Below are 26,406 nucleotides of genomic sequence, written 5' to 3' on the forward strand. Positions count from 1 at the left end.
CTACAGTGATATCCCCTATGAGGAGCGATCACTCCTGATACTGGTAATTTGTGTCTTCTCTTTTTTTTCTTGGTGAGCCTTGATACAGGTGACACGTTGTATTTTTACTGATGTTCAGGTTATATTCAAATTCTAACCAGACTTTTCATGAAAGGCTGTGTGGTGGTCAGCTCATCAGGCCATAAAAAGGACAATGGAGGGAGAATCTCTCTCTCTGAGCCAAGCACTGTAGAGCCCAAACAGCAGTGCTTAGGATGGAAAACAGCTGAAAAGGGGAAAAACGGGATTCCTGGAACAGACAAAGGCTCCTCAGCCTCTGTGCTTACAAACTGCTGGCAAGAAAGGCTAAGTGTATTAGGCACAAATATTAAACTACTAATGTAAATCAAGGGTATTTAACTTTCAGTGTCCTGAAAGATGATATAAGAAGTGGAATTTAAGATTCAGAATCTAAAATAAAAGGACATACCTGAAACAATGGGCTGGAACTAAGAAGATGAAGTTAGAGAAAAACGTCAGATACTGTAAAACTGAGAGAGTCGTTTATGACTTATAGCCACGTGAGTAGAAAGACCCAGGTTGAACGTGAGCCAAGGGTGAGACCTACTTTGATTTTAAAAGCTAATGCACTCTTAGGCTTATGGATTGAAGGATAGAATCTAAATCCCAGGTGGTGTCTCCACACAGCAGACCTCACTTGGAGTACTCTGTCTAGCCTTGCATACTCAGCCTCTCAGAGATACTGACAAGCTAGAGAAGGACACAAAGAGAAGAGCAGTCAGGATGATGAAGCGGCAATGGACATATTCTGAGTCCTTTGAGAGGCAAGAACTACAACCATGGCAAGAAATTGCAGGAAGGTACACTTTGGCTTGATACAAAGAAACAATTACGGAAGGACTACGTGTTAGGGATGCCTAGTCTAAACTGCGCCTACATTTAGTTGAATGAAAAACCACCTACACACTATCCCCATGTTCTCGTTCTGCCACAGACACGTGAGAATGTCATGTTGGGAGAACACTGCTCCACAGACTAGCTGGGGACCTGAGGAGTCAGAGCCTACGGGGTTTTCTTTTGGATTCCGAAGAGTTCAGAAATTCAAATATTTTCCAACTCTTCAGCTATCTCATGGAGTTTCCAATTAGTCACACCTGAAATCAGAAAGACAAACAGGAGAAAAGGAAGGAAAACAGTCCTATTTATGACAGAAACTATAGGAAAAGTTGTGGTAGACGCTCTTCTTAGAACCGAGCAACTCAGATCAAATTTGTTGCAAAATTCAACAAGTTTACCTTTTGGGGGGTTAGACCTGAAGTAACCTCTCTGAAAGAGCTTTCAGCAGTTATTTCATCAATAAAAATAAAAGAAGTTTAAATAAACAAGTGGCTCTTTGTGAGCTGTTTTCTCCTGTGCAGAAGCCACTCTCTCAGGTGTCTAAGTGACCCCTCTGCAGTAAGCAATAATCACTGGTCTAGACAGTTTTTACTAGCGATAAAGCTAATTCTTGTCAAACCCTCAAGACCACTTTTTGCCCCAAGCTTAGGGGGTCTCCAACACTTTTCCACACATGAATTCTCTAACATTGCACACAATTTTCCTGTCACGGTGTATCCTAAGCAGAAAGAAGGAAGACAACCGTGGCCACTTTCTGAAAATGCTGATGTGCTGTCAAAGCAGTCCGCGTCAGAGCCACTCCCTGGACTGGTCTGGGGGGGCATTCTCTAGTCAGCAGCACCACCGCGTCCTCTACGGGCTGTTTGGGAAGAGGACGGTTCTGCCCAGCAGCTTCAGACACTGTAAGCAACATTCAGTTTGCTATTACCTTGTTCAAATTTGAAGTCTATGTAAGAATACTGATTCATTTCTTTTCTCTTCTTTCTTTTTCCACTGGTTTCTGGCGACAGCTCCTGCCATTTTTTAATGGCATCAGAAAAGGCCTAAAAATTTGAGAAAGGAAAATGAGACACTGTAAATGGGCCACAAGAACATGAAACACAGGCAATCCCCAAATCTCATTCTGACTCTGAGTTTTGGCTGTCTTCTCTGCACGGCTTACCAGAAATAGGTAGTGGCAAAATAAACAGGTAGCATTTCATTATTTTCATTTCCTCTGACTCATAAACTGCTATAACGGCAGAACCAAAATGCTTACTGACAAATTTAAAGGGTGACACAAGAAAAGAGAAACTGTTCAAGCTGTCCTTGAATACGCACAGGTTAAATCCCATCACAAATGGCTGGCCAGTTCTATTTTGCGGGTGTATCCTACATGGTGTTTTTCTGGTGAGCACACCTTCTTCCACTTCCCCAGACTCCTTGTGGCATTCACCGTTACCCCACTTTGTACTGCACACTGGAGGACAAAATTCTTATGCCAGTGACAATCCCCTTTCTTCCACACCTTCAGCTTCTCCCCTTTTCAGGTCTTTACCATTGGCATTTAGATGTGCTTGAGTCTTTCTCATCTTAAAAAAAGAAAACCCTTCCTCTCTTGGCCTCCTTCCCCTCTCAGCTACCAGCCCCCTTTTTTCTTCCTCCTCTTTGTAGCCAAACTTATCAAAGGAGCTGTCTGTCCATCATTTCATCTCCTCAACGCCCATGAGCTTTCCACCTCCCTCCCATGTGACACTAAACCCCACTTTCTCTCTTGCTAATCCACTTCCTCACACGGGGCTGCCTCCACACCAGTCCTTGTCTTACTTGACTTCTCAGCAGTGTTAACAATGCTGACTGCTCCAGTCTCCTGACTTCCTGCTCGTTCTCCACTACCCTCCTCAACGTCACACCTTGGAACACCTCAAGGCAGCTTTGGCTCTCTTCTCACCCGACAGTCTCTCTGGGTACCTCACCAGGCTGTGAGGTTACTTCCATAGGCTGATGACTCTCAAAATCCCGACTCTACTCCATATTTCCCACCTTTTTTGCCCATTCAACCACCCAATGAATTTTTTTTTAAAGCTTCAGTGCACGGTTGTATATCCTAGTTGTTAGTTTTAGTTCTCCATGTGAGCCACCACTGCCACAGTATGACAACTGATAGACAGGTGGTGTGGTTCCAGGACCAGGAAATGACCCAGGGCTGGTGGTGAAAGTGCCAAATCTTAACCACTAGACTACCAGGGCTGGCTCAACCAACGAATTATTTTTACTTGGATGTCTCACAGGCCCTACTCACCATGTTGGCAATTCAACATTTCCTGTCCTGAATTCATGATCCTTTCCCTCCAAATTAGCTCTTCTGTAGTATTCCCCATCCCAGGAAATGACACCACCATCTCCCATGACCCCCTTACCGAACTCCTACTTATCTAACACTTAGGTTGGTGATGAAATGTCACATGCCCAGGGAGGCCCTCTCTTTCAAAGCACCTGAATTCAGAAAGATTCACATTCTGAATCTGTTTATCTCAGAGAAACAGCTGTCTATCTGTGGGGTAAAATGATAACAAAAGAAAACAAGTATTTCAGCCACAGAAGAGGGAAGGATCACCTTTTCAACTTACTCTGTCTCCCACCCCTTCCCCTTTCAAAGCTCCTAGGTTTGGGCTTCAGAAGGGAATCACCATTTGCTACACATCCCTCCTATGAGCTAAGCACCACACACGGACCTTTCTACTCCTTATCTCACTTAATTCTCACAATAATCCTCTGAGGGAGGCATCACTTACTTTACAGTAGAGAGAAACAAGGCTTAGAGAGGAGAAGAAACCTGCCCCCAGTCAAACCTTAATTAAAGCTAGGATTTGAACTCAGGCCAGTCTCTGATGAAAGCTCCTCTCTTTGATTTCACTTTGCCCTCACAGACAGATGCAGAGAAACCCCATCAAGAGCTGGCAAAAGTCATCTTGCTACCTTTCTATCTCCCTGATCAGTGTCCTCCTCTCTTGCTTTCTGTTTCTTCTTTCTGGAATTCCCACTACCCACGGTGCTCCCCACAAACCCCTAGGCATTAATCTTACAGCCAGATGTTTGTACTCAGCTCAAGATTACTAATTTCTACCAAGTTTTACCTAAAGGCAAATATGCCACCCTTGAACCAGGGCTATCTGCAAAAACTCAGGAAAGAAGGCAGGACAGGTATATAATTTGCATTTTATAAATGAGGTAAGTAAGCACAGATGCCATTTATCGGCAACTAATGAAACTGGAATGTGAACCCAGAGCTCATAACTGGTTGTCCACTGGGTTTTCAACCACACCACACTGCCACAAAAATGCAGACTCCTGACTGGACATCAACTGGGGTCATGACCTTGGTCCCACTTAAATACTGTTTCTAGTTAGCAGGAAGAAATCCATATTCATAAACACAAATCGGTACTTGTCAGGAAACTGTATCTTAAAACAAAATGTCTACAAATTAAAAGGAAACTCCTAAATCTTACTTTAATAGATACATTAATAGTCATCACTTATCTTAGCATGGACTAAAGGTCTAGTTAAGTAGCCCAGATAGAATTCGATTATGGAATCAGAACTCCTTCCTTTCAACGGCTGCCAGTTACAATTCACACCTCTATGTTCCAAAGACACAGGTTACTTTTCCTTGCCTCTTTGCTTTTGCACATTATCGTTCCTCCAGTGAAAACATCTTTCCTTTGAGACCCTGTTCTGATGACACCTTCTTCAGTTCTTTCCCGGTGCTCTCATACACCTTTATTCACTCTCTTTTATAACACTCATCACACTGTTTTAATCTCTTTATTTTAATCTCCTCAAACAGACCAAAAATTCTTTGGAAGGAAGCTAATCCGGGTTCCACCAAGGGCTCAGGGTCTAGCTGGTAACTACCACGGAGTGAGTACTCAAAAAACCTACACACAGCACAGAGGAACAAGAGACGTCGAAGAATGAGTTTTCCTTTTGCTGTTATCTGGCATTTCTCCCTCCAGCTTACAAACCAAATACCTACCCAAGGTATTAGTTCTGAGAATCAAGAGTATAGTCTGGTAAGATTTTTAGGACATCTGTGACAACAGCTAAAGTTCCTTTAAGGAATGACCTAAAAACACTACAATGGGCATTTGATGACATAAAAGCTGAGGAGTGGACAGAGACTCCCAGTGGTGCCTGGGGAGAGGTCAGGTCCAGAGACGGGGACATATCACCTATATAGAGACAGAGGCGACCAGTAAAGCATGCAGGGGGAGAAACCGAGGAAGCCTGTGGAGTGAAGACCCTCAGAATGTTAGAGAAGAGAAGTTAAAGGATGCGTTAAAAAAGATGGCCCTGTCCACTAGTATTATGCTCCACAAGGGAAGGGACCTTGTACAGTCCACCACAACATTCCCAGAGTGTGCCCCATGGCAGTCATACAACAAATTGTCTGAATGAAAGAGGTAGTCACATCTGTGGCAGAATTACTGACAAAAATTTCGAGGGGAAATAATTTTCAACCCAGGGGAACTCTCAGTCAAGTTTTAGTGTGTGAACCAAGATACGGGAAGTCATCAGGATCTAGAATACAGAGGATGAATCTTTGTCCAAAGGCAAAGGGCCTTTCCATGATGACGGCTATGCAGCAGGCGCAGAGAACAATCAGAACAGACTGGAGGAGGAAGGAGGGCTCCGGAGAAATAAAATGAACTGAGGACTAATTGACAGGTTTGACAACAGGCAAAACTGTAACGAGAAGCGTGTTTCAGGGCTGTCAGGTGTGAAAGACTTAGCCACAGAGCCAAAAACCAAAACCAAATCAAACCAAACCAACAAAGAAACCAAAGTAAATGAAAAAACAGGCAAATACTTTTAACTTTGAAAAATAGCAAATTCAAGAAAGGCAACATTATCATAGTACATTACTTACCCTAACAGTGAACATTTCCATAGTCATGATAATGAAAACTCTGAAAAGAGATTTAAAAGAAACTATGTATATATCGAAAAGATGTATATGTGTGTGTGTGTGTGTGTGTGTGTGTGTGTAAGATCTAGAATCCTCATCTACCATAAGAGAAAACCAAAATAATTTCTAAAACTGATGGATGAGGCATAAGTTCATAAATTTAAATATCAGAAAAAAAATAGAAGAGTTGAGAGTTACCTCTGGAGAGTAGAGGAAGAGACTGAAGAAGGGGGCTTCAGCCTGTCTTTTAAAAAATTATAAATAAGCATTTTAGCACTATTTCATTTTTTAAACTAGAAATGAACTACTTTGCTAAAAATAACATTCATTTCAAGAAGTGGTTCCTGCCGTGAGTTTTAAGGATTACCTGTTCCCTCCAGGTTAGAAGTTATTCATTAAAAATAGCGGTGATGGCACCTTTGTCCCTACAGAGCTTCACCAGCAGAAGACACTACTGCAGCTGCACTGGGGTCTCCAGGAAGCCTACCCACTGGATACACCCCTAAAAGCGTTAAATATGTTAATATTTACAACTGCACACACATGCAGGTGATGTCTTCTCGCACTCTGGGTCTCTAGTCCAGAGGCTGGGAACAAACCGGAGCAGTCCCTTCAGGTCACAGGCCTCTCTAGCGTGACTTCAGTGCCCCCGTCCCACGGAAGACCAATCGCAGAAGGCTCTTGTAATAGTATGCTAAGGACTGACTCTGAAGATAGTACTGTGAGGCAGCTACAGAGTAATTTTTAAATACAAAGACTTGAAGATTGTTCTGTAGCATGTAGAACGAAGTGTGAGGGGATGGGAGTGAAACCTGGTATATGAGCGCACTGTGTGCGGGCTCACCGTGTGCTGCTATCTCATCTAATTTCCCTAACAGCTGTGCAGGGCATTCACTGAGAGACAAGTGAAGCTCTGCAAGTGTAAGACACTTGCTCAAAGCCACAGAGTGAGGAGCGGCAAAACTGGAACGAAAATTCACGGGGAAAAATCAAACCTGAGTTTGATAAAGATTCTAGATCTAACCATCAGTTTATAGGAAATATAGGGGCTAGAACATCGGTTAATGACACCACATAGGGCAGTCACAAAAATCTAGATTGTCAAAACCTGTAGAATAAACAATCCATCTTTTCAACAAACAAGCAGCAAGAAAAAATAAAGAGGGAGGGAGAAGCAAGACTTTAAGAGATTAAAGAGATTTTACTTAGAACCCAATATGACCAAACAAGCTGTTAAAAAGACATCTGACACATTAAGAGAAATCTGAACACTGACCAGATATCTAATGATGCTCATTTTTAAGGTATGATAATAGTATTCTGATTATGTTTTAAGAGAAAGTGTCTTTATCTTTTAAAGGTAAACACTGAAACAGTTATAGATGAAAAGAAAATGCAATGATCCTTGGAATTTGCTTCCCCCCAGTCTCGGAGGGGGAAGCGGGTAGGAGAGGAGGTGAAACAAGAGTGGGTAGGAGCTGATAACTACTGCTGCTGAGTGACAGGGGAGCTGGGGCTCATTACAACACCATCTCTATTTTTCTAAGTGTTTGATGTCTAAAAGTGAACAAGAAATCCAGGAAGTGGGACTCTGTCTTCAGAGTGAACATGCTTCGCCTAAGCTATCATCCTGTTAGGGGAGCAGCACAGGGAAGACGTGCGATTGCTGTAACTAGAATGCATCTCGCCACGTTTCCACATCCCCGTCCACACGAGCATCATGTTCTGCAGGGCAGAACTCGTGCACCATTTGCACACAGCAGGGTGAAGTTCTAAGTTCTAATTGCGCGCATCAGGTTTCAGCTTCTGCAAAACAGAACACTTTCATTCAAACAGCCCGACCCACCCCATTTCAAAACCCTGTAAATCAAACTACCCACTCAAAACAAGCAGACACCATAAAAAATATAAAGGGCCAGAAAGATGAGGAAAGGGATAAGGAAGGTATGAACAAGGAAAACTGGACCACAAATCCTACAACTTCCCACCCAAATAACAAGTGGGTTGTAACGTAATCAGAACTTCAGCTGGGAGAAGCATCTAATAGCGAAGTTCCTTTTACTGGTCCCAGGAGAGTGGCAGGGACATTACTAACGGGGACCAACCCACCCCCAGACCAAGGAACTGTCTCCTGCTGCTGCCCTTTTACTCTTCATCAGCAGTGAAGACGCCAGGCAGGGCCTCAAGACGGAAGAGCCCTTTCTGTCTTGCGGTCACTGTCTTCGGGGGAGGCTTGTGCAGTTTTCAACGATGGTACAGGCATTCCCTATTTAGCACGGGGAATGAGATTCAGAAATAGAAAGCACTGACTGTATTTCCTTCAGAATAATTTTACCTAAAATTAACCTACAATTAGGAGTTTGTTGACAGTTGCCTGGATTTTCTTGGCAATCTAAAGGTGGAAGGGGCCTCGACTCAGCATGAGGCCACATTCACCTGGAGTTCACCTTCCTTCAGGTGAGACCCAGTAGATGTTTTCACCACTAAAATAAGTCCACATTTGTTTGTCTTTTGGAGAAACAGCAAAGTGTTTGCTGGGAATCACAAGAACTTCAGCGGGAGAAATGGATTTAGCGGCAGCAGGAGAGAGGAAGAGGAGCAAGCCAAGCACCTGCTGGTGCTCACTCTTCTGTCCTGGCTGACCGTGAAACAGCCCCATGTGGCGGGCTTCACTAAACAAGGCACGTTCCATTACCCACTAGGGACCAGCACCCTCCTAAGCCTTGAAACAGGGCCCTTAAGGGGAATCTTAGTTAGGGACCCTGGGGAAAAAACCTTGGGAGCTTGCAGGAGCTGCCCACTCTCTTCTGAGGCAAACCACCACTCAGTGGACAGCGCTGAGCTCCCGGGCTCTTCATAGACTCTGCCTCAAGTAATCGAGAACTGGGCCACCCTGGGGAGGAGTGTGTGCTTTCCTCCCAGGAAGCCAATCAGGGAGGAGCAGCACTGGAATGTATCCTTCAACGTCTAGACATCCTGCACTCCACAGTAAAATTCATCACCCTCCACGTCTTTATGGTCAAACCAGAACTTCGCTGCTTCTCATCTATTGTTTGGCTTCACTCAGTACTTCCTGATCGGCAAACACCTCTGTCTATCTATCTTCACCCTGACCAACCCCTTAACTCCCTGCCATCATAAACCATCCCAATTTCCGCAAACTGAACTCTTCACTCTGTTATCACGGGAAGAAGCAGTCAAGAGCTGTGTCCCCACCAGGAAGACCAAGTACAGCACCTTTCGGGTGATTGCATAGTGTCCTTTGAGCTCATGCAGGGCCCACTTGATGTCCTGACTGCTGAGCATCTTGAAGTCGGCCATCAGGAGGTCAGCAGCTTGGATGAAGCAGCGCTGGTCAAGAGGAGTCAATTTAGAGTAGTCAAAAAAGTCTATTTTAGGCAACTGAAACGAGAGAGAGGGACAACATGAGAGGCCATATGGTGAACTCCCCTTGAAGGGGAAACCATCTGAAGAACTGGTTATTACAGAATAGAATAACCTCACTTGTACTCATAATTACTCTACAGAGATGTTATCAGCCTTGAATAGGGTGAAGAAACGGTGATTCAGGAAGGCTAAACAAGCTGTCTAGAGTCTGAAGGCCAGTTTTACTAGTTAGAACTAGTAAAAAAGTATGCCTGGGGATTTGAACCCAATCTTTTAGGCTACTTCTTTCCACAAAATGTTTAGAAAAAACTGATTTTTTTCCTGCTACAGATCATGTGAGAGAGACAGTCAAAAGAATTTGTGGGGAGTAGAAGGAATGAGCAATAGACCCCAAAGAAGCAGCTCTGAACTAGTCTTTCCTTCAACCACTGAGCACACTGAATGCTAGTTTGGATCACAAATGAGGACAATATTTAAGATTTTTAAAAATCCAACTTTATATCTTGATATGGGATTTGGCTACACAGGTGTGTTTGCACTGTATATTAATCTCACAACAAAAGAGAAATTATAAACAGATATTGAACTCTAGACAATGATCTGAATGCTGAAGTACTTATGGGGGCAGGGTATTGATGTTTTTGCATTTACTGTGAAGTGAGTTATGAAATGAAATATAAGAGAGATGTGCTAATGGACAGAGGGATGGATATGTGACAAAGTGGACACGGTAAAACATTAACTTTTATTAGTATTGATGGTGGGTATATAGGTGATCAACGTAAAATTCTTTGGACTTTATGTTTGAAAATTTTCACACTAAAATGTTAAAAAAAAAACACTAAAATGATACAAAGAACCCTGGCCCATCTTGTTTCATTTTAGGAACTTACTTTGTAGGATTAAAGATATGGAGGATTTGTTTAATTCTTTGTGGGGAAAGGGAAGACAGAGTTACAACAAAAGAAGTTAAATACGGAATTCAACGTTGCTCACATTCAGAAACCCACTGAAGTATAAATATATTCTGAAATCCTATTTTCCTGGATAGTCTTTAAAAATGTGTCCCGACAAAGCACACTATATTCCCATAAAGACGAAAAGAGTAGGGCACTTCCAGGTAGAGACTGCAAAACACGAGCACGACACTTGCCTTTGTCTCATCTTGGCTGGCAAGCAGGCTGCTACTGGGGTTGATAATGACTCTATCTTCTCTCTTTGGATAATCTGGATTTTCCAGAAGGAAATTACAAAGTCTGCGAAAATAATTGATGTTACTTTTACACTGCTTCTAAATCCCACACTTGCCCACTGATTCAAACGCAATGTCCAAAAAATAAAGTCCCTGGTGGCACATTACAATTGGCCTATCAAAGAATTAAAATGCTTGCAGATCAAAAAAATAAAACAAATAGACAAATGAAAGATTATTATATTGAATTTCTCTTTTTGCTTGCTAGTTTAAAAAGCAATAAACATACTGATGAATGCACACTCCTCTCAAGTTTTTCTATTAGTTGGGTGTCAGTGGAATGAAGTCACTGAAGTTTTTACTGGTTGATCTGTATAGAACTGGAGAATTTAGATGGAAAGTATCTATCGTTTGTCAGGAAACTGTAACAAATAAAGGGGTGGGAAAAAGTGTGTATTCACATTCACCATTAAAAATGGTTTCTAAGAGAGCTAATAAATGGAACAGAAAAGAATGTTAACTCATTAAGACTTTTTGTAACCCTACGGTGATATAAATCCCTATGAGTGATTTAAGTGCTGCTCAGTTTACTTAGCTAACCGCAAGGCTCAAGGAACAGACCATGTTTGCTTAAGAACAGACTCTTTGTACCAAACCCATAGCCCTGTGTCTTTGTCACTACTATGAAATACTTCAAAGGTAAGGATATAGAGAGCAAGATGACACACACAGATGTATCACCACCCAGATTTAACGAATGTTAACCAGCAAAGTTCTCCACCCTATAACAACCAAGTAAGGCAACCAAGTGTGCTCTTGGGATGATTCCAGTGACGAGGACAGCCTGGGTGGTGTGCAGCACGACCCACTTTGGAAGCGAGAAAGCTTCTCGGCTCTCAAGGCCAGGGGGGCTCCCCCTCTCCTCCATCCCTCTGCCTTCTCTTGCTCCTGCAGATTCTTAGGATGACTCCACCCCTTCGTAGATGCCCCACGTATGACTCTCACCTCTCTTCTTCCCAGGTCTCTCCTGTCCACTGTCAATACTGGAGCCTCTAACAGTAAGACAGGGCCAGCAGGAAGAGGACAGAAAAAGTGCTCTCCTCCAGCTCCTCTTCTCACCCAGAGGCCAATGTTTGGGGACCAAAAAAATGGGGAGACACACTTCTGCAACCCCCGGAGGACTCTCAGCACTGGCCTGACTGCCAAGCCCCCTCCTCATTCTGTTCCAGGTCTGGTCAGCACACCTCAACACCTTTTTCTTCACCACCACTTCCAGGAGCCCCAAATGCTTCTTTTCTCCAAGCTCTCCTCTTCCTCATGACCATGCCCAGTCTACTGGTGTACAACGCCAGAGGCCCTGAGAGGGGAAAAATCCCATCTTCCCACGTTATAGTTGTAGCAAGGAGAGACGCCCCTAGTCAAGAATTCTGAGCACATCTCTCTTTAAAGCCACGGTCACTGACGGTGATTCTTTGTTCTAGTACAACTAATCAACACTGTAGGTTACACAGATCTTTGAAGGCTGACCTGAAAATAAGCCACCATTAAGAATCCAGTATTGGGCCAGCCCCAGCGGCCTAGATCAGCGCACTCTGTTCCAGCGGCCTGGAGTCAGTTCCTGGGCATGGACTTGTACCACTCGTCTGTTAGTGGCCATGCTGTGGCAGTGGCTCACATACAAAAAGAGGAAGACTAGCAGCAGATGTGAGCTGATGGTAAATCTTACTAAGCAAAAAAAAAAAAAAAAGAAGAATCCAGTATCTGTAGGGAAAGGCCTGGAGTTCCAATAACTCCTTTCACATGCACACCTGGACTGACCACAAACCAAGTGCAATGTAAACCATTACAAAACTTGCCTGTTTATAATGTTCTGCTAAGTGTGGCTACCACAGTCAACAAACTGCCAGATACCAGGAATTTGGAGAAAGATAAAAAGGTCAAATAGTAAAGAATTTTCTTTGACAGAATGGCCAACCATGAGTGGAGCCAGTGGTCTCCAGGTGGGGTGCCTGGAAGGTGACCTGCTAGAGTGCTGGAAGAAAGTATTGACTTCTATTTCTATTTTTAAAAATCTCACCCTTTAAAATTTTCTATTTTTTTGTATTTTCTAAAGTACATGATACAGAACTACAGTATAATGATACAGAAGTAGAATAGTGGGGATAATTTCTGGAAAAACCCCCACATTTTAGGGGTTCTCTTCTTACCAATTCCTTCTGTATTTTCAACAATGTTAAGAACCTCATACATTGAAATGCAGCAAGATGTGGAATTCCGCACGGCAGAAATCAGAGGCTCTCACTTTCAACTGTCAAAATTCATTGCTACTTTAAAGATTTTTTTTTTTAATTTTTCCTTTCTCTCCCAAAGCCCGCCGGTACATAGTTGTCCATTTTTAGTTGTGGGTCCTTCTAGTTGTGGCATGTGGGACACCGCCTCAGCATGGTCTGATGAGCGGTGCCATGTCCGCACCCAGGATTCGAACTGAGAAAACCCTGGGCCACTGAAGCGGAGTGTTCGAACTTAACCACTCGCCCACAGGGCCGGTCCCCCATTGCTATTTTAGTACCTTCTCTACCCATACCAAGAGAACTTTCCCGGAGGTTAAATAACATTCAGTGGCACATGCAATTATGGACAAAGTTCCCTTCTACAGAAATAAGCTACAACCCAACACATTAAAACTTACAGTCTGGGGCAAAGGCAGTGGGAGGCTCGTCTGAACTCACCTCGGCCCACCTGGTTACATCATTTCACGCTTGATCTGACCCGACAAGCTAAAGGGTCTCCAGAAAGCACTCTTCCAAGCACACAAGGTGAGTATTCCAAGCTTTTATTCTTTAGATAGTTGTGGTGCCTTGATCCAATTTAAGTTGCACCAGAGATGACTGAAAAGTCTTAGCCAATTCACGACAGAGTACCATCACAGGAGCCTCTCTGGTGGGCAGGCCCTTCCTGCTAACGTGACCAGCTGGTTACAGCCACAGGTGATTTAAAGACTGCACATAAGGTGACTGAGTCAGCTACGCAAACTCCCAGCCTGCTCAGCTCTGCTCCAGGCCTGCTTTTGGCTCTACGTTAACAACATTTAGCTTAGCTGTGGGAATTAACTTAGTGCCAGAGCCCGGCGACAGAAGGAAAGTGGTGTCAGGAACATCAGACGGTATAAAAGATGCAATACAATTACTGTACATTCACAAGGATTTTTCTGTGTTTAAGAATGAATATTTACTTCTGAGTGATGCAAAAGGCAAAGAGTCAGTGAGTTCCTAGAGAAAAGGATATATATGAGACTCGGGAGGTAGGAAAACAGAATCACCATAGAATCTGTCAATTTGATCACATTTTACTGATATTTTACAGACAACTAATCTTGCAGACATTTTTAAAAAATAATATGTTCACCTGCAGAATGACACGGAAACAAAGTATACTAAATTTCTGAAGGGTTACTTTAATGTTTACTATAAATTATTCAAAAATATTTAGCCTTGGTATTTCCTATTCAAATCGTATTTTGTAACTAAATGTGCAAGGTTTATACTTTATCATTTATATTTTCTAAAATGAACAAACAAGTACTATGTTTTATAATCAGGAAAACATTTAAAAGAAAGGAACTCAAGGAGAAAAGAGAAGGAGTAAACAATTCACATAGGAAGGAAATACAGTTAGTAAACAAACATGAAAAACGCCACATAGCCAATTATCAAAGAAATGTTACCTAAAATATTAGATTACTCTATGCCTAGTTAACAAAAACATCACTACTCCTCAATACTGCTGAGGAATTATTAAAGCAATTCACACACATCTCCAACATCAACTGGTATAACTCCACTGGAAAGCTCTTTGGAATGTGTTTCCAGGACCATGGATTTATAATCCCCGACTCCAAATTTTAAATTTTAAGGCTTCAGGATGTAATACATAATAAAAAAAAAAAGGAAAAGGGTATAGGTAGAATAATGCTCATCAGAACACTAGTGAAAACTACGAACAAAGTATTTAACAAAGAGGAAAATTCAATAGCATAACTGTTATTAAAGGTGACCATTATTAACACCATGAAGGAAAAAAAAGGGAAAACACTTTTTACTTAACATTATTTCATAAACGAGACACCCAAAATTGTATTTACCTGATGAAAAAATTATGTTTTCATTTTAAGAAGAACTAAAAGGGTACATAAAAATAAAATCTGTTGTTTTTTATTTGAGTGAAAGTCTAGGAGATATTTTTCATTGTAAAAAGGTAGTTACTTCTGCTTAATTTTGCTGTGAATCTAAAACTGCTCTACACATTAAGTTTATTAATTAAAAATAATGTAGCTAATGTCATGTTGTTTACATACTCAAAAAAAATTACTTTAAAAGCTTAGAATAAAATAGCACTTGCACTTTTAGTAACGGCAGACCAATCCTCTCAAATGAGAAACAAGACCAAAAGTGAAAAAACAAAACAAACAATTTCTGCTGGAAGGTATCCAGAGGATTACCTCCACAGGACGGTGAAGCAGCCCAAACTGGTGAAGACTGGCGCTCAGGAGGCCCGCAGAAGCACCCTCATGGCTGCTTTATCTGTGACAGCCAAAAGTGGAAAGAACCCAAATGTCCATCAAAAGTAGAGGGAAAATGTAATCACAGTATTTCGATATAAACGGAATACGGCCCAGCAATGAAAATGCCTGAATGTACTTATACCCAGCATGGACGAACCTCACAAACATAATGCTGAGTGAAAGAAGCCAGTCACACAAGAATGAAGACTACATAAAATCTTCATAAAGTGTTCAAAGATGGGGGCAATGTTGTATTTTTTGAAGATTTCTAGGTGGTTGTTACACGAATGTTTGATTTATGATAAATTATTAAGCTGTATATCTTTTTGTACATTTTTCTGTATGTGTATTATAGTCCACAACAAAAAAGGTTTCAAAAGTCACACACAAATCCCGAATATGGAGGGAAGGCTTGAGAAGAGTAAATAAATGGCATGTAAAATAACAAAATGGCTTGCTTTTCCTGCAGTTCGGAAGATTAAGTACCCAGGCAGTCAGTCTCCCACTGAAAAATGAAAAATGCTAAATGAAATATTAAAATAAAACTTTTTGGAGAAATGACAGATTCCAGATTTGGGGCAGAGAAGTTCCAAGTAAGCCTGGGGCAACTTGGTATATTAGAAAGCAAGGAAGTGCTCAAATTAACGAGGTCATGCCAAAAAGACACACACGCATCTTAAGAGGCTCCTACTGGTCAAATTTAGGATAATTCAGCATTGAAAAGAAAAATGACTTTAACTGATAGAACACCACTTATACAAAACCTTTATGTCCACAGTGATTAAAAAAAAAAAGAAACAGCAAGAGGAAGTAAAAAGGTAAAATCTTCCTTATAACAGAATGCCAGATAATAATCTAGGTGGTGGCTATATGGGTGCTCATTGTACAGTCTTTCAACTTTTTTTTTTTTTTCCTGAGGAAGATTCACCTGAGCTAACATCCACTGCTAATCTTCCTCTTTTTGTATGTGAGCTGCTGTCACAGCATGGCCACTGACAGATGAGTGGTGTAGGTCTGCATCTGGGAATCGAACCCAGGCTGAAGAAGTGGGGTGTGCCAAACTTAACCACTAGGCCACTGGGGCAGCCCCAGTCTTTCTATTTTTTATGTTAAGAAATATTGGGGGGAAAAAATCAGTGACAGTAAAAAAAAGTAAGTGGGGAACTGTTCTAGATTAAGAAGCTAGAGAGAAACAAATACATACATTAGGAATCCTTGATTCGATCCTCATTTAAAACCTGAAACAGTGGCTGCCTCTGGACCAAGGGGGACAGACAAGGCTGCTGTGGGCACTAACAGTGTCTGTACGAATTAGAATACCTCCTCCAGGCTGATCTGGGAAAGGGGGCCCTTCTCTCTTCGTCATGGCAGGGTTTAGCTCCCATTTGCACCCTTGACTGAGTAGCCAAGTAGAGGATACAATTTTTGAGGACAGAGGTTTAGGATATGACCTCTTTCATTTAATTAAAACAATCTGTATTAATTAACTGAAAATCTGATTAATTTCAATACTCTACTGTTCTTCACAAATTTACAACTATTTCACCTCTGCAGACTAGGAGGGGAAAGAGTATAAGAGGAAGAGACTTATGTTTCATTTTGTATTCTTTGGGACACATTTTTTAAAAAACATATTTATGATTTTTATAATAAAAACTAAAGAAACACTTCCATACATTTCTCCAAACAGGCAGAGTGGTTGCAGAACACTTTCTGTTACAAATATAGGGAAGAAAATATCTTTTAACATCCTGATCAAAACATAGGTAGTATCAATGCTCAGAATTAACTAAACATCTTAATTCCATAACCATGCAGGATTCTATAAGATCCCGGAAACAAAGAGTATATGACTAAAATTAGAACTCTCAACACAATCATTAAAAAAAGACATATGCTGGGCTGCCCCGTGGCTGAGCGGTTAAGTTCGTGGGCTCCGCTTTGGTGGCCCAGGGTTTCGCCGGTTCGGATCTTGGGCGTGGACATGACACTGCTCATCGGGCCATGGTGAGGCGGTGTCCCACATGCCACAACTACAAGGACCCACAACTAAAAATACACAACCATGTACTGGGGGGCTTTGGGGAGAAAAAGGAAAAATAAAATCTTAAAAAAAAAACGACATATGCTAAGTGAAATACATCAGTCAGAAAAGGACAAATACTGTAGTCACATTCATAGAGACAGACAGTACAATGGCGGTTTCCGGGGGCGGGGGGTTGTATGGTGAGTTAGTGTTTAATGGGGACAAAGTTTACATTTGGGAAGATGAAAAATCATGGAGATGGATGGTTGTAATGGCTGTGCAAAAATGTGAGTATATTTAATGCCACGGAACTGCACAAATAAAAATGATTAACATGGTAAATTTGTACGTTATGTATATTTTACCACAATAAAAAAAAAAAAGAAAAAAGACATGGTGGTATACTTACACATTCAAATCATAATAATTCTTCAAATGAATTATTTCCTCAATATACCCATTTGCTACATCTGGAAATCTTGCTTCCTGGAAAGGAATTAAAAACATTATATTTCATCACTAAAGGGTTTCAAATTGCAATAAAAACCAGATGGCAAGAAAGTATATAAGGGGCCAGCCCCACGGCTGAGTGGTTAAGTTACCACACTCCACTTTGGCAGACAGGGGTTCGCCGGTTCAGAACCTGGGTCAGACCTACATACCACTCATGAAGCCACACTGTGGTGGCATCTCACATAGAACTAGAATGACTTACAACTAGGATATAAAACTACGTACTGGGGCTTTGGGGAGTAAAAAAAAAAAAGAGGAAGACTGACCCTGAGCTAATATCTGTTGCCAATCTTCAAAAAAAAAAAAAAAGAGTATATAAAATAACTAAAGACTGGAAAAGGGCTGTAAAACAGGTTTGTGTCCAGCTTAAACTCTACATGAAGTGCCCAGATTTATCTGCCTCCGTAGAATACAGACCTAGAAAGGTCCCTAGAGATCACCTGGTCCTCTGCCCTCCTTCTGCATGATTATTCTTCATTCTTTCAATTAATATCGAACATCTCTGCCCAGGCAAAGGGAGTCCAAAGATGAACAAAGCGCCACCTAGTGCCTACCTTCAAGAAGCACACGACCTAGTGGGCCAGGTGAAGACAACCCAGGGCAAGAAGGGTTCAGAGACTATTTAAAGGCAAACAGCAGCCAAGCCAGGACATAAAGACCTGCATTACTTTGCAGATGAGTGCTGTCCAATAAAACTTTGTACAGTAATGGAAATGTTCTCCTCTGTGCTTTCCCATACGGCAGTACTTCAGCCCCATGTGGCTAGTGAGCACCTAAAAATGTGACTTGTGCCAGACAGTCACTTAAAAATGGAAAATTTGGGGCTGGCCCCGTGGCCGAGTGGTTAAGTTCGTGTGCTCCGCTGAAGGCGGCCCAGGGTTTCGTTGGTTCGAATCCTGGGCACGGACATGGCACTGCTCATCAAACCACGCTGAGGCAGCGTCCCACATGCCACAACTAGAAGGACCCACAACGAAGAATATACAGCTATGTACTGGGGGGGCTTTGGGGAGAAAAAGGAAAAAATAAAATCTGTAAAAAAAAAAAACGGAAAATTTAAAAATGGAATTTTTACATTTTAAATTGTAAGACATTTAAATTTAAACAACCACATGAGGCTACCACAATGGACAGTGTAGCTCTAGGTGGATCTGCTTTAAGGGTTTGAATGTGGAGTTAACTTTTTAAAAAGTGAGGAGACTGCTTAGCACCAGGGCACCCATGATCTGCAGCTGGAATCCCAAAGGACTTGCTGGGGAGTTAAGGATGGATTAAGGAATCCTGATTCAACTTTCACGTCTTCAGAGTTTCTCTCCTTCTAGTCTATCCATCTAGCTATATAGCCCTTAGGAAAATGAAGTCCACACACACAAATAATGTTTTTGCAATAAAAGAAAACTCAAAATATTCAGCGTTTATAACTATTTACTTAATAAAATAAAACTTACTGTTTCTTTCACTAATAGTGCAACAAGTTCTTGATCTACTTCAGTAGCTTCTTGCCCCCAAAGGTTTTCCAAATTGGGTTCCTGAGATCCTCGCAGTGGAAAGGCTGGACCTGGCTCTTCATCATCTATTGCTAACTGCTGGTCTTCGAGCTCGCCTAGAGGATGGGCAGGCTGAGGAGAAGAAGGGCCTGGAATCCCATCCTGCTGGGGTTCTGGTCTTGGAAAAGCCGGCCTTGGAAAAGCTGGCCCTGGAGGCTCAGGCTGATACAACAACGGGCGCAGCTCTGCTTCAGGCTGCCGCTCCTGAGGAACAACCTGGTTTGTTATCTCATGGGGCTGCTGGTTCAGGGAGCGGAAGTAAGGATGGTCTAACCAGCAGTCTTCTTCGATGGCCTGATCATCGAGGACAGAAGTCGCTTCTCCGAGGTTTGATGACAGCTCTGAGTCTTCAGATGACTGGTTCTGAGTGTCCAAAGGATCGCTTTCTGGAAAAAGAAGGCTACCTTCTTCCAAGATAATGATTTTCTGCTCTGATCTGGGGTTGACAACGTCATTTGCTGCTTGATTATGACTTGGTCCAGGCTTGGGCTCTCTCTCTGTTTGGCCACTTGGCTTGATGAATTCCGAAACTCCAGGAGGCCCAAGATCCAGAAATTCACTGTAGTCATCCTCAGAATCATCCTGTGCCCCAGAATCAAACAATGAGCTGTTACACACTGAAAAATAGCCGTTTTTATCTGATTCAAAGGCTGCTCTAGACTTTTTAGGCCTTTCTTCTCCCAATCTTTTGAGATCTTGCCACTGGGCAGCTGGTTTGATGAGATTGGGTCGTGATGTCTGAGGTTTACTTGTCTAAGAAAAAATGAAATTTTAATAATAATTCAATTTCTTTCCTATGTCTATGCCTCCATAAGTACTTATACTGAGCTTCTGAGATAGAATAGGAAAGAAACAAAAACAAAACACCCTCCCCAACAAAACCTATTCTTCACATTTATCTCAACATTTGATCACACTACAGTCACTAAAGAATCAAAGCAGTCACTCGGAGACTGAAGCCTGTAATTTCACCTGAGACCACGAAAACAAAAATTACTGCATAGTATAGGAAATAATGAGAGAATGACAACACAATAGAGGAATGAGAAAATGGCCAATAAACATATGAAATGAATCTAAATCTTATTAGTAATCAGCAAAATGCAAATTAAAACAAGATTTTTTCCCCCCATAAGACTGGCAAATTTTCTAGTTAGATGATATCAAGCATTGATAAGGATGTGGGAAAACTCTTACACTGCCATTCACTGCTGGTGAATTTAGAAAAGCAATTTGGCATTATTTATTAAAATAAAAAATGTATATCCTTATGATGCATCAATACCACTTTTCCATATCTAGTCTACAAACCTTTATGTACCTAAATGGGGCCTATACAGGATATTCACCACCACGTTGCTTATAACATAAAAGGAAAAAAATTGGAGACATTCTAAATTTTGTCCCTAACAGAATAGTTAAGTAAACTACTACTTATCTGCTCTATAAAATACTCCCCAATTCCTCTCCCAGAAAGAGGCAGCTCACCACCTACCGAAATGGAAAGCTCACCAAGAAATGTCATTAAGTGAAGAACACTTGCAAAATAATACATACAGAGAGTGATTTTACTTATTTAAAAAAAAAAATCAAAGCAAACATAAACATAACCAATTATAAATGCATATATATGTACTCACACATGTGCACGCTCATACACACACACACACAAATTCAAAGAAAAAGATCTGGAAGGATATATGCCGAGCTGATAACAACAGTTCCTCTGGAAATCCCTGAGGAGGGAGAATCTGGTGAAGATATACTTTAGTTTTATCTGCATTGTTTCAATTTCTATAGCGAAGGTAATCACGTGTTACCTGTAAATTTAAAAAACTGAAAACAGATGTCCAATTTTAAGGTAGCAGAATCAAGATGCCTCTAATACTTCTCTTCTCTGAAATCACACCAATCCAGGGAAGAGAATGAGACACAGAAGTGAGTATCTTTGATGAAACCAGCAGACATCTGCAATCTCAAATCACAATGTATATGAGGAGGACCTGATAAACGCAGGGAGGGAAGTACAGCCACAGATTTCAGGCAAGGCAGAGAAAGCTTCAGAGAGGCAGAGTTTTCAAAGTAGATGGTGTGCCCTGGGGGGAAAACCCAGCAATCTCATGTGTGGAACAATGGGAACCTCCACGCCATCTGGCAGCAAGGCGTTTTTGAGGTTAGACTGAGTGAGGACATGCATCTCTCTGCTGGAGGCAGGCTGTCAGTGAGGAAGGATGGAGAGGGGCAGGATGCAGAGAACTCTGAACTGGGCTGCTCTGGAATGGCAATCTTTGCTGGCTGGTAAGAAGAATATTATCACTGTGAATTTGTGGATTTTTTTATTCAACATGTTACAAACCATCACTGTTATTCTTCTTTTTGATTCTCAAATTGCCCGAGTTGGGTTACCTGGGGCTCCTTGGATCCAGCTCCTTGTCCTGACAAATGCTGGTCATTCCTTGAGTCTTTCTTTACTGTGCAGCACAAGAGAATGTCCCAGGCTCATCCTGTCCCCACTCCGGAATCAGTCATTTCTCCAAACTCACAGTGATACTAAAAACTACGTGTATGGGGGTGGTGGAGTGGTGCTGAAGGAAAGCTCTTTTTTTTTTTTTTTTTTACAGAAAAATTATAACCAATGAATTTAGAAACAAGTGTTGAAAATCACAATTTTATAGTAACTGTTATGATAACTGACTGAGGCAAAGATCTTTGGGTGAAAGTTGTTGGGGAATGGGGAGTCACACAGTTTCAAAATTTCACCCCACGGATTACTTATTACTGATGAACGGGGAAACTTTTCTTTGCAATGGAGAAACATGGCAGACCCATCTTAACCAAGAGATTAAAACCGAGAGGACCAATTGAGGGACAAACCACCATCATGCATCACCTGGTGAGAACCAGTGTGATGGACATGGCCTCATCCAGGCAGCGTTCCTGCTGAAAACATCCAGCCTGCATCAGATGGCGTAGAAGCAGCCACCCTACGTGGAGGCACGTTCCGTAGAACAGCTGGCCTGGACCCTTCACAAATGCGGATGGCACGAACGACCAAAACAAGACTCAGAAAGCTGTAGAGCTGTTTTACATTAGAGGAGACTAAAGAGACATGGCAGCTAAATGCAAAGTATGGTCACTGATTAGACCCTGCATTAAAAAATATACGTGTAAGGCTAAAGAAACAATAAAAAAGAAAAAGGCTAAATAAATATAAATGCATGTGTGCAAACACCCCCTCCCCCCAACACACACACAGCCACTGTGATGAGGAGAATTCCTGCTAGCCAAGAAGAGTGCTTGAGCCCATCTCCAACATAACCGCCTACAAAGAGCTGGTTCAGGAAAACTTCAACTACATTCAAACCTGAGTGATGATAAAAAATAACCAGCAGAGAAACTATATAAAGATACCTAATCATTAAAAAAAGAAGAAATGGTAGATGAGTAATACATACCAGAAAAGTACTACACAGTGGATGAAATAATGACAAAACACAGAAACAAGAACACAGAGAAGCGACAAAATAATTATCTCTTTAGTAGAAACATTTTTAATCTTTCTTTTTTTTAGAAATAAGGTGACAATAAAAGGTTGGGAAATAAGGTAACCATCAAAAGTGGAGAAGATGGGGGTCAACACATACATTTAAACCTGACAAATCAACTTACATAAGTAAGGACAGCATTTCAAAGTATAAAAGTAACTACCAGAAGAACTAAAAAGAATAAAACTAAAGATAAAAACCTTTAAATTATCAGCAAGAACACACTCTCTCAATATGAAAACCTCAAAGATGCAGGGAACAAAGTGAAAGATTATTTTTTAAAGCGATAAAAATATAAAGCATATTAAACACTATGAGAGAACTAAAAACAAACTATATTGGTCACACTAATAAATATAAATGAGATCAATTCACCTATTAAATTTAAGTCTCTTTAAATAGAACCACTAGGCAAAACTCAACTACATAATTAAAAGTTACTGCAACTCAAGTGATTCAGAAAGCATATGAATAAAGACACAAAAATGGACTTCTGATTCCAGTAATGACATGCTAGATCATTAAGATTTACCCTTCTGTTGTGTAAAAGCAGAAAATCTAGTCAAAATATCAAAGCAAAACCAAAACATCTACTCAAAGACCTCAGAGATACTGGGGGACAAAGTCCAGGATGAAGAAATCCAACAAAACGAGCCCCAGACTGGGGTACTTTTCTCCTACAGATCCATCTGCCAATTCCAGACCTGGCTGAAGAATGAGAAGATGAACAAAACTTCTAATACAGTCATTGAGAAGGTAAAGGCACAAAAGCTGGAATATGAGAACACAGCATGGGGAAGGGTTCTGGTAAATCTCAAGCTCTAGGGTGAGTCCTTGAAGGGTTGCACCACTGAAGTAAGGGTGAACTGGAAATGTGCTGGACTTTCCAGGAACTGAATCCTTGTCCTGACAGTTTAAATCCCTGAATCGGTGATTGCTGGTCTCCCTAATTCTCTCCAAGAGAAGATGGGGGCCCTCTCTAAGAACAACAACAGCATCTAAAACCTCAAAATTCTCATATACAATAATGACTACCATGGAATAAAAAATAACCAGGCATGTAAGAAACTGATGCAACATAACAGAAAACCAAACCAAGAGAAATAACAGACAACAGAAATAAACCTACAGAAGTTTCAAATAGTAAACTTACCAGACATGGATTCTAAAATAACATCCTTAGCATGTTTAAGGAAATAAAAGACTAGACTGAGAATTTTAGCAGAGAATTAGAAATTGTTGGAAAGAAAGAAAAATAAAAGAACCAATCAAATGGAAATTCCAGAATGGAAAAATATAGTAATTAAGGTTAGGCATCAAGGGATGGGTGGAAAGCACTTTAAATAAACACAGATGAAGAGACAATAGTGAAGCGAAAGACAAGTCAGAATAAAATAGCCAGAATAAGGCATAGAGACACAAAATGACTGAAAATTAGATAAGAGACTAGAAGACAGAAAGAATACAGTGAAAAGGGTTTTTTCTTATCAACTTGTAATTGGAGTTCTAGAAGGAGAGAGGAGAGATAAGATGCAATATTTGAAGACAAAATACAAACATTCAAGGACAGTGGCTTGATTTTAGTTTTGAAGATCTCAGCAGGATGAATTAAAATACCCAAACAATAGAAACTTAGCTATGGGGGCCAGCCCCATGGCCAAGCGGTTAAGTTCTCACACTCTGCTTCAGCGGCCTGGAGTTCACTGGTTCGCATCCTGGGTGCAGACCTATGCATCACTCATCAAACCACACTGTGGCAACATCCCACACAGAAGAACTAGAACAACCTACAACTAGGATATACAAATACGTACTGGGGCTTTGGGGAGGAGAAAAAAAAGAGGAAGACTGGCAACAGATGTTAACTCAGGGCCAATCTTCCTCACAAAAAAAAAAAGAAAAAGAAAAAAAGAAACTTAGGTAGCATACAAAGACTGCAAAATTCAAATACAAAAATAAATTCTTAAAAGCAGCACTACACACTGTTTTCAATAGAAAAAAATAAGACCAAATGATTTTTCAACAGAAAAATGGAAGCCAGAAAATACTGGAATCTTCCTAGTGTTCAAAGAAAATAACTGCCACATGTAATTTTATACTCAATGAAAATATCAAATTTACTGTAAAGGAAATCCTAAAGAGTGTTCTTTAGGTAGAAGAAAAATCATCTCAGTTTAAGGCAGAGGTGCAGAAAGGAATGAAGAACAAAAAAGGTCAATATTTGGAGAAGGCAAAGTGAATACTGACTATATAAAACAAAAAACATACTATAAGGTTTTAAAAAATGTATACAGAATTGAAATACATTTTTAAGAAAACAGTATTTCAGTCAGGAGGTGAATAAATAGAGTTAAAGTGTTTTAAAGTCTTTACATTATCCAGGATGAGTTTAAAGCACTAATTTATACTAATGTTGAGACCTCTATGACGTGAGGAAGCCTGACCTAGCCCTTAAGATAGATCATATATATTAGACATGACATCAAAAACAAGTGACAAAGGAAAAAATAAACTGAATTTCAAAGTTTAAAACATTGGTACTTCAAAGAACACTATCAAAAAAGTGAAAACACAATTCACAGAATGAGAGAAAATGTCCACAAATCAGATATCTGATAAAGGTATCCAGAATATATAAAGTATATAGTATCCAGAATACAGAAAGATTCAATAATAAAAAGACAACCCACTTTAAAAATGGGCTACACAGGATTTGCACAGACTTTTCCCCAAAGAAGATATACAAATGGCCAATAAGGACATCAAAAAAGGCTTAGTATCTTTAGCTACAGGGAAATGCAAATCAAAACCATAATGAGATACCACTTCATACTCACAAGGATGGCTATACAAAGACGACGATAACAATTGTCGGCAAGAATACGGAGAAACCGGAACCCCTGTACACTGCCAGCGGGAATGTAAAATGGTGCAGCTGCTAAGGAAAACCGTCTGGAAGAATGCAGCGCAGTTACCACAGGATCCAGCAATTCCATTCCTAGGTACGTACCTGCTATGGTCTGAATGTTTGCGTCTCCTCCCCCAGCCCAAGTGTATGTTGAAATCCTAACCCCCGGAGGTGATGGTATTAGTAGGGGGAGCCTCTGGGAGATGCTTAAGTCAAAGGGGTAGAACCCTCATGAACGGGATTCGTGCCTTGGAAGAAGGCCTTCACCAGAACACGATCATGCTGGTGCCTTGATCTTCAACTTCCCAGTCTCTAGAACTGCAGTCATAAATTTCTGTTGTTTATAAGCTACCCAGTCTGTGGTATTTTGTTATACCAGCCTGAATGGAGTAAGACAATACCCAAGAGAAACAAAAACATATGTCTAGACTAAAACTTCTACGTGAATGTTCATAGCAGCATTATTCATTATTAATAATAGCAAAAAAGTGGAAGCAACCTAAATGTCCATCAATTGATGGAGAAACAATATGTGGTTTATCCATGCAAGGGAATATTATTCAGCAATAAAAAGGAACGAAATTATTAATTCATGCTACATTACAGATGAACCTTGAAAACATGCTACATTAAAGCAGCTGGTCGCCAAGGACCACATACTGTATCATTCCATTCATATGAAATGTCTAGAATAGGCAAACCTATAGAGACAGAAGGTAGCTGAGTGGTTCTTACGACTGGCTGGGATGGGGGAATGGAGGATGACAGCTAAGGGGAGCAGGGTTTCTTTTTTGGGTAATGGAAATGTTCTGAAATCGACTGTGGTGATCGATGCACAACTCTGAATATACTAAAAGTTATTGAATTGCATGCTTTAAA

General features: G+C 40.9%; 1 protein-coding gene across 2 annotated transcripts in view; it reads right to left on the reverse strand.

Annotated features, from left to right (window-relative positions):
• RNF216 (ring finger protein 216) overlaps positions 1 to 26,406 on the reverse strand; it is a 153,020-nt gene that overhangs the window by 99,872 nt on the left and 26,742 nt on the right. Inside the window, exons 4-8 of one of the 2 annotated variants that reach the window (XM_070567366.1) lie at positions 18,976 to 19,656; positions 17,424 to 17,500; positions 10,389 to 10,491; positions 9,086 to 9,250; positions 1,826 to 1,940 (exon numbers count right to left, since the gene is read on the reverse strand). In XM_070567366.1, coding sequence (XP_070423467.1) covers positions 1,826 to 1,940; positions 9,086 to 9,250; positions 10,389 to 10,491; positions 17,424 to 17,500; positions 18,976 to 19,656 — 1,141 coding nt within the window. Of the gene's footprint in view, positions 1 to 1,825; positions 1,941 to 9,085; positions 9,251 to 10,388; positions 10,492 to 17,423; positions 17,501 to 18,975; positions 19,828 to 26,406 lie in introns of both variants that reach the window. The other variant, XM_070567365.1, reaches the window with a different exon arrangement.

The sequence above is a fragment of the Equus przewalskii genome, chromosome 12, assembly GCF_037783145.1.
Source record: "Equus przewalskii isolate Varuska chromosome 12, EquPr2, whole genome shotgun sequence".
Classification (NCBI taxonomy): Eukaryota; Metazoa; Chordata; class Mammalia; order Perissodactyla; family Equidae; genus Equus; species Equus przewalskii.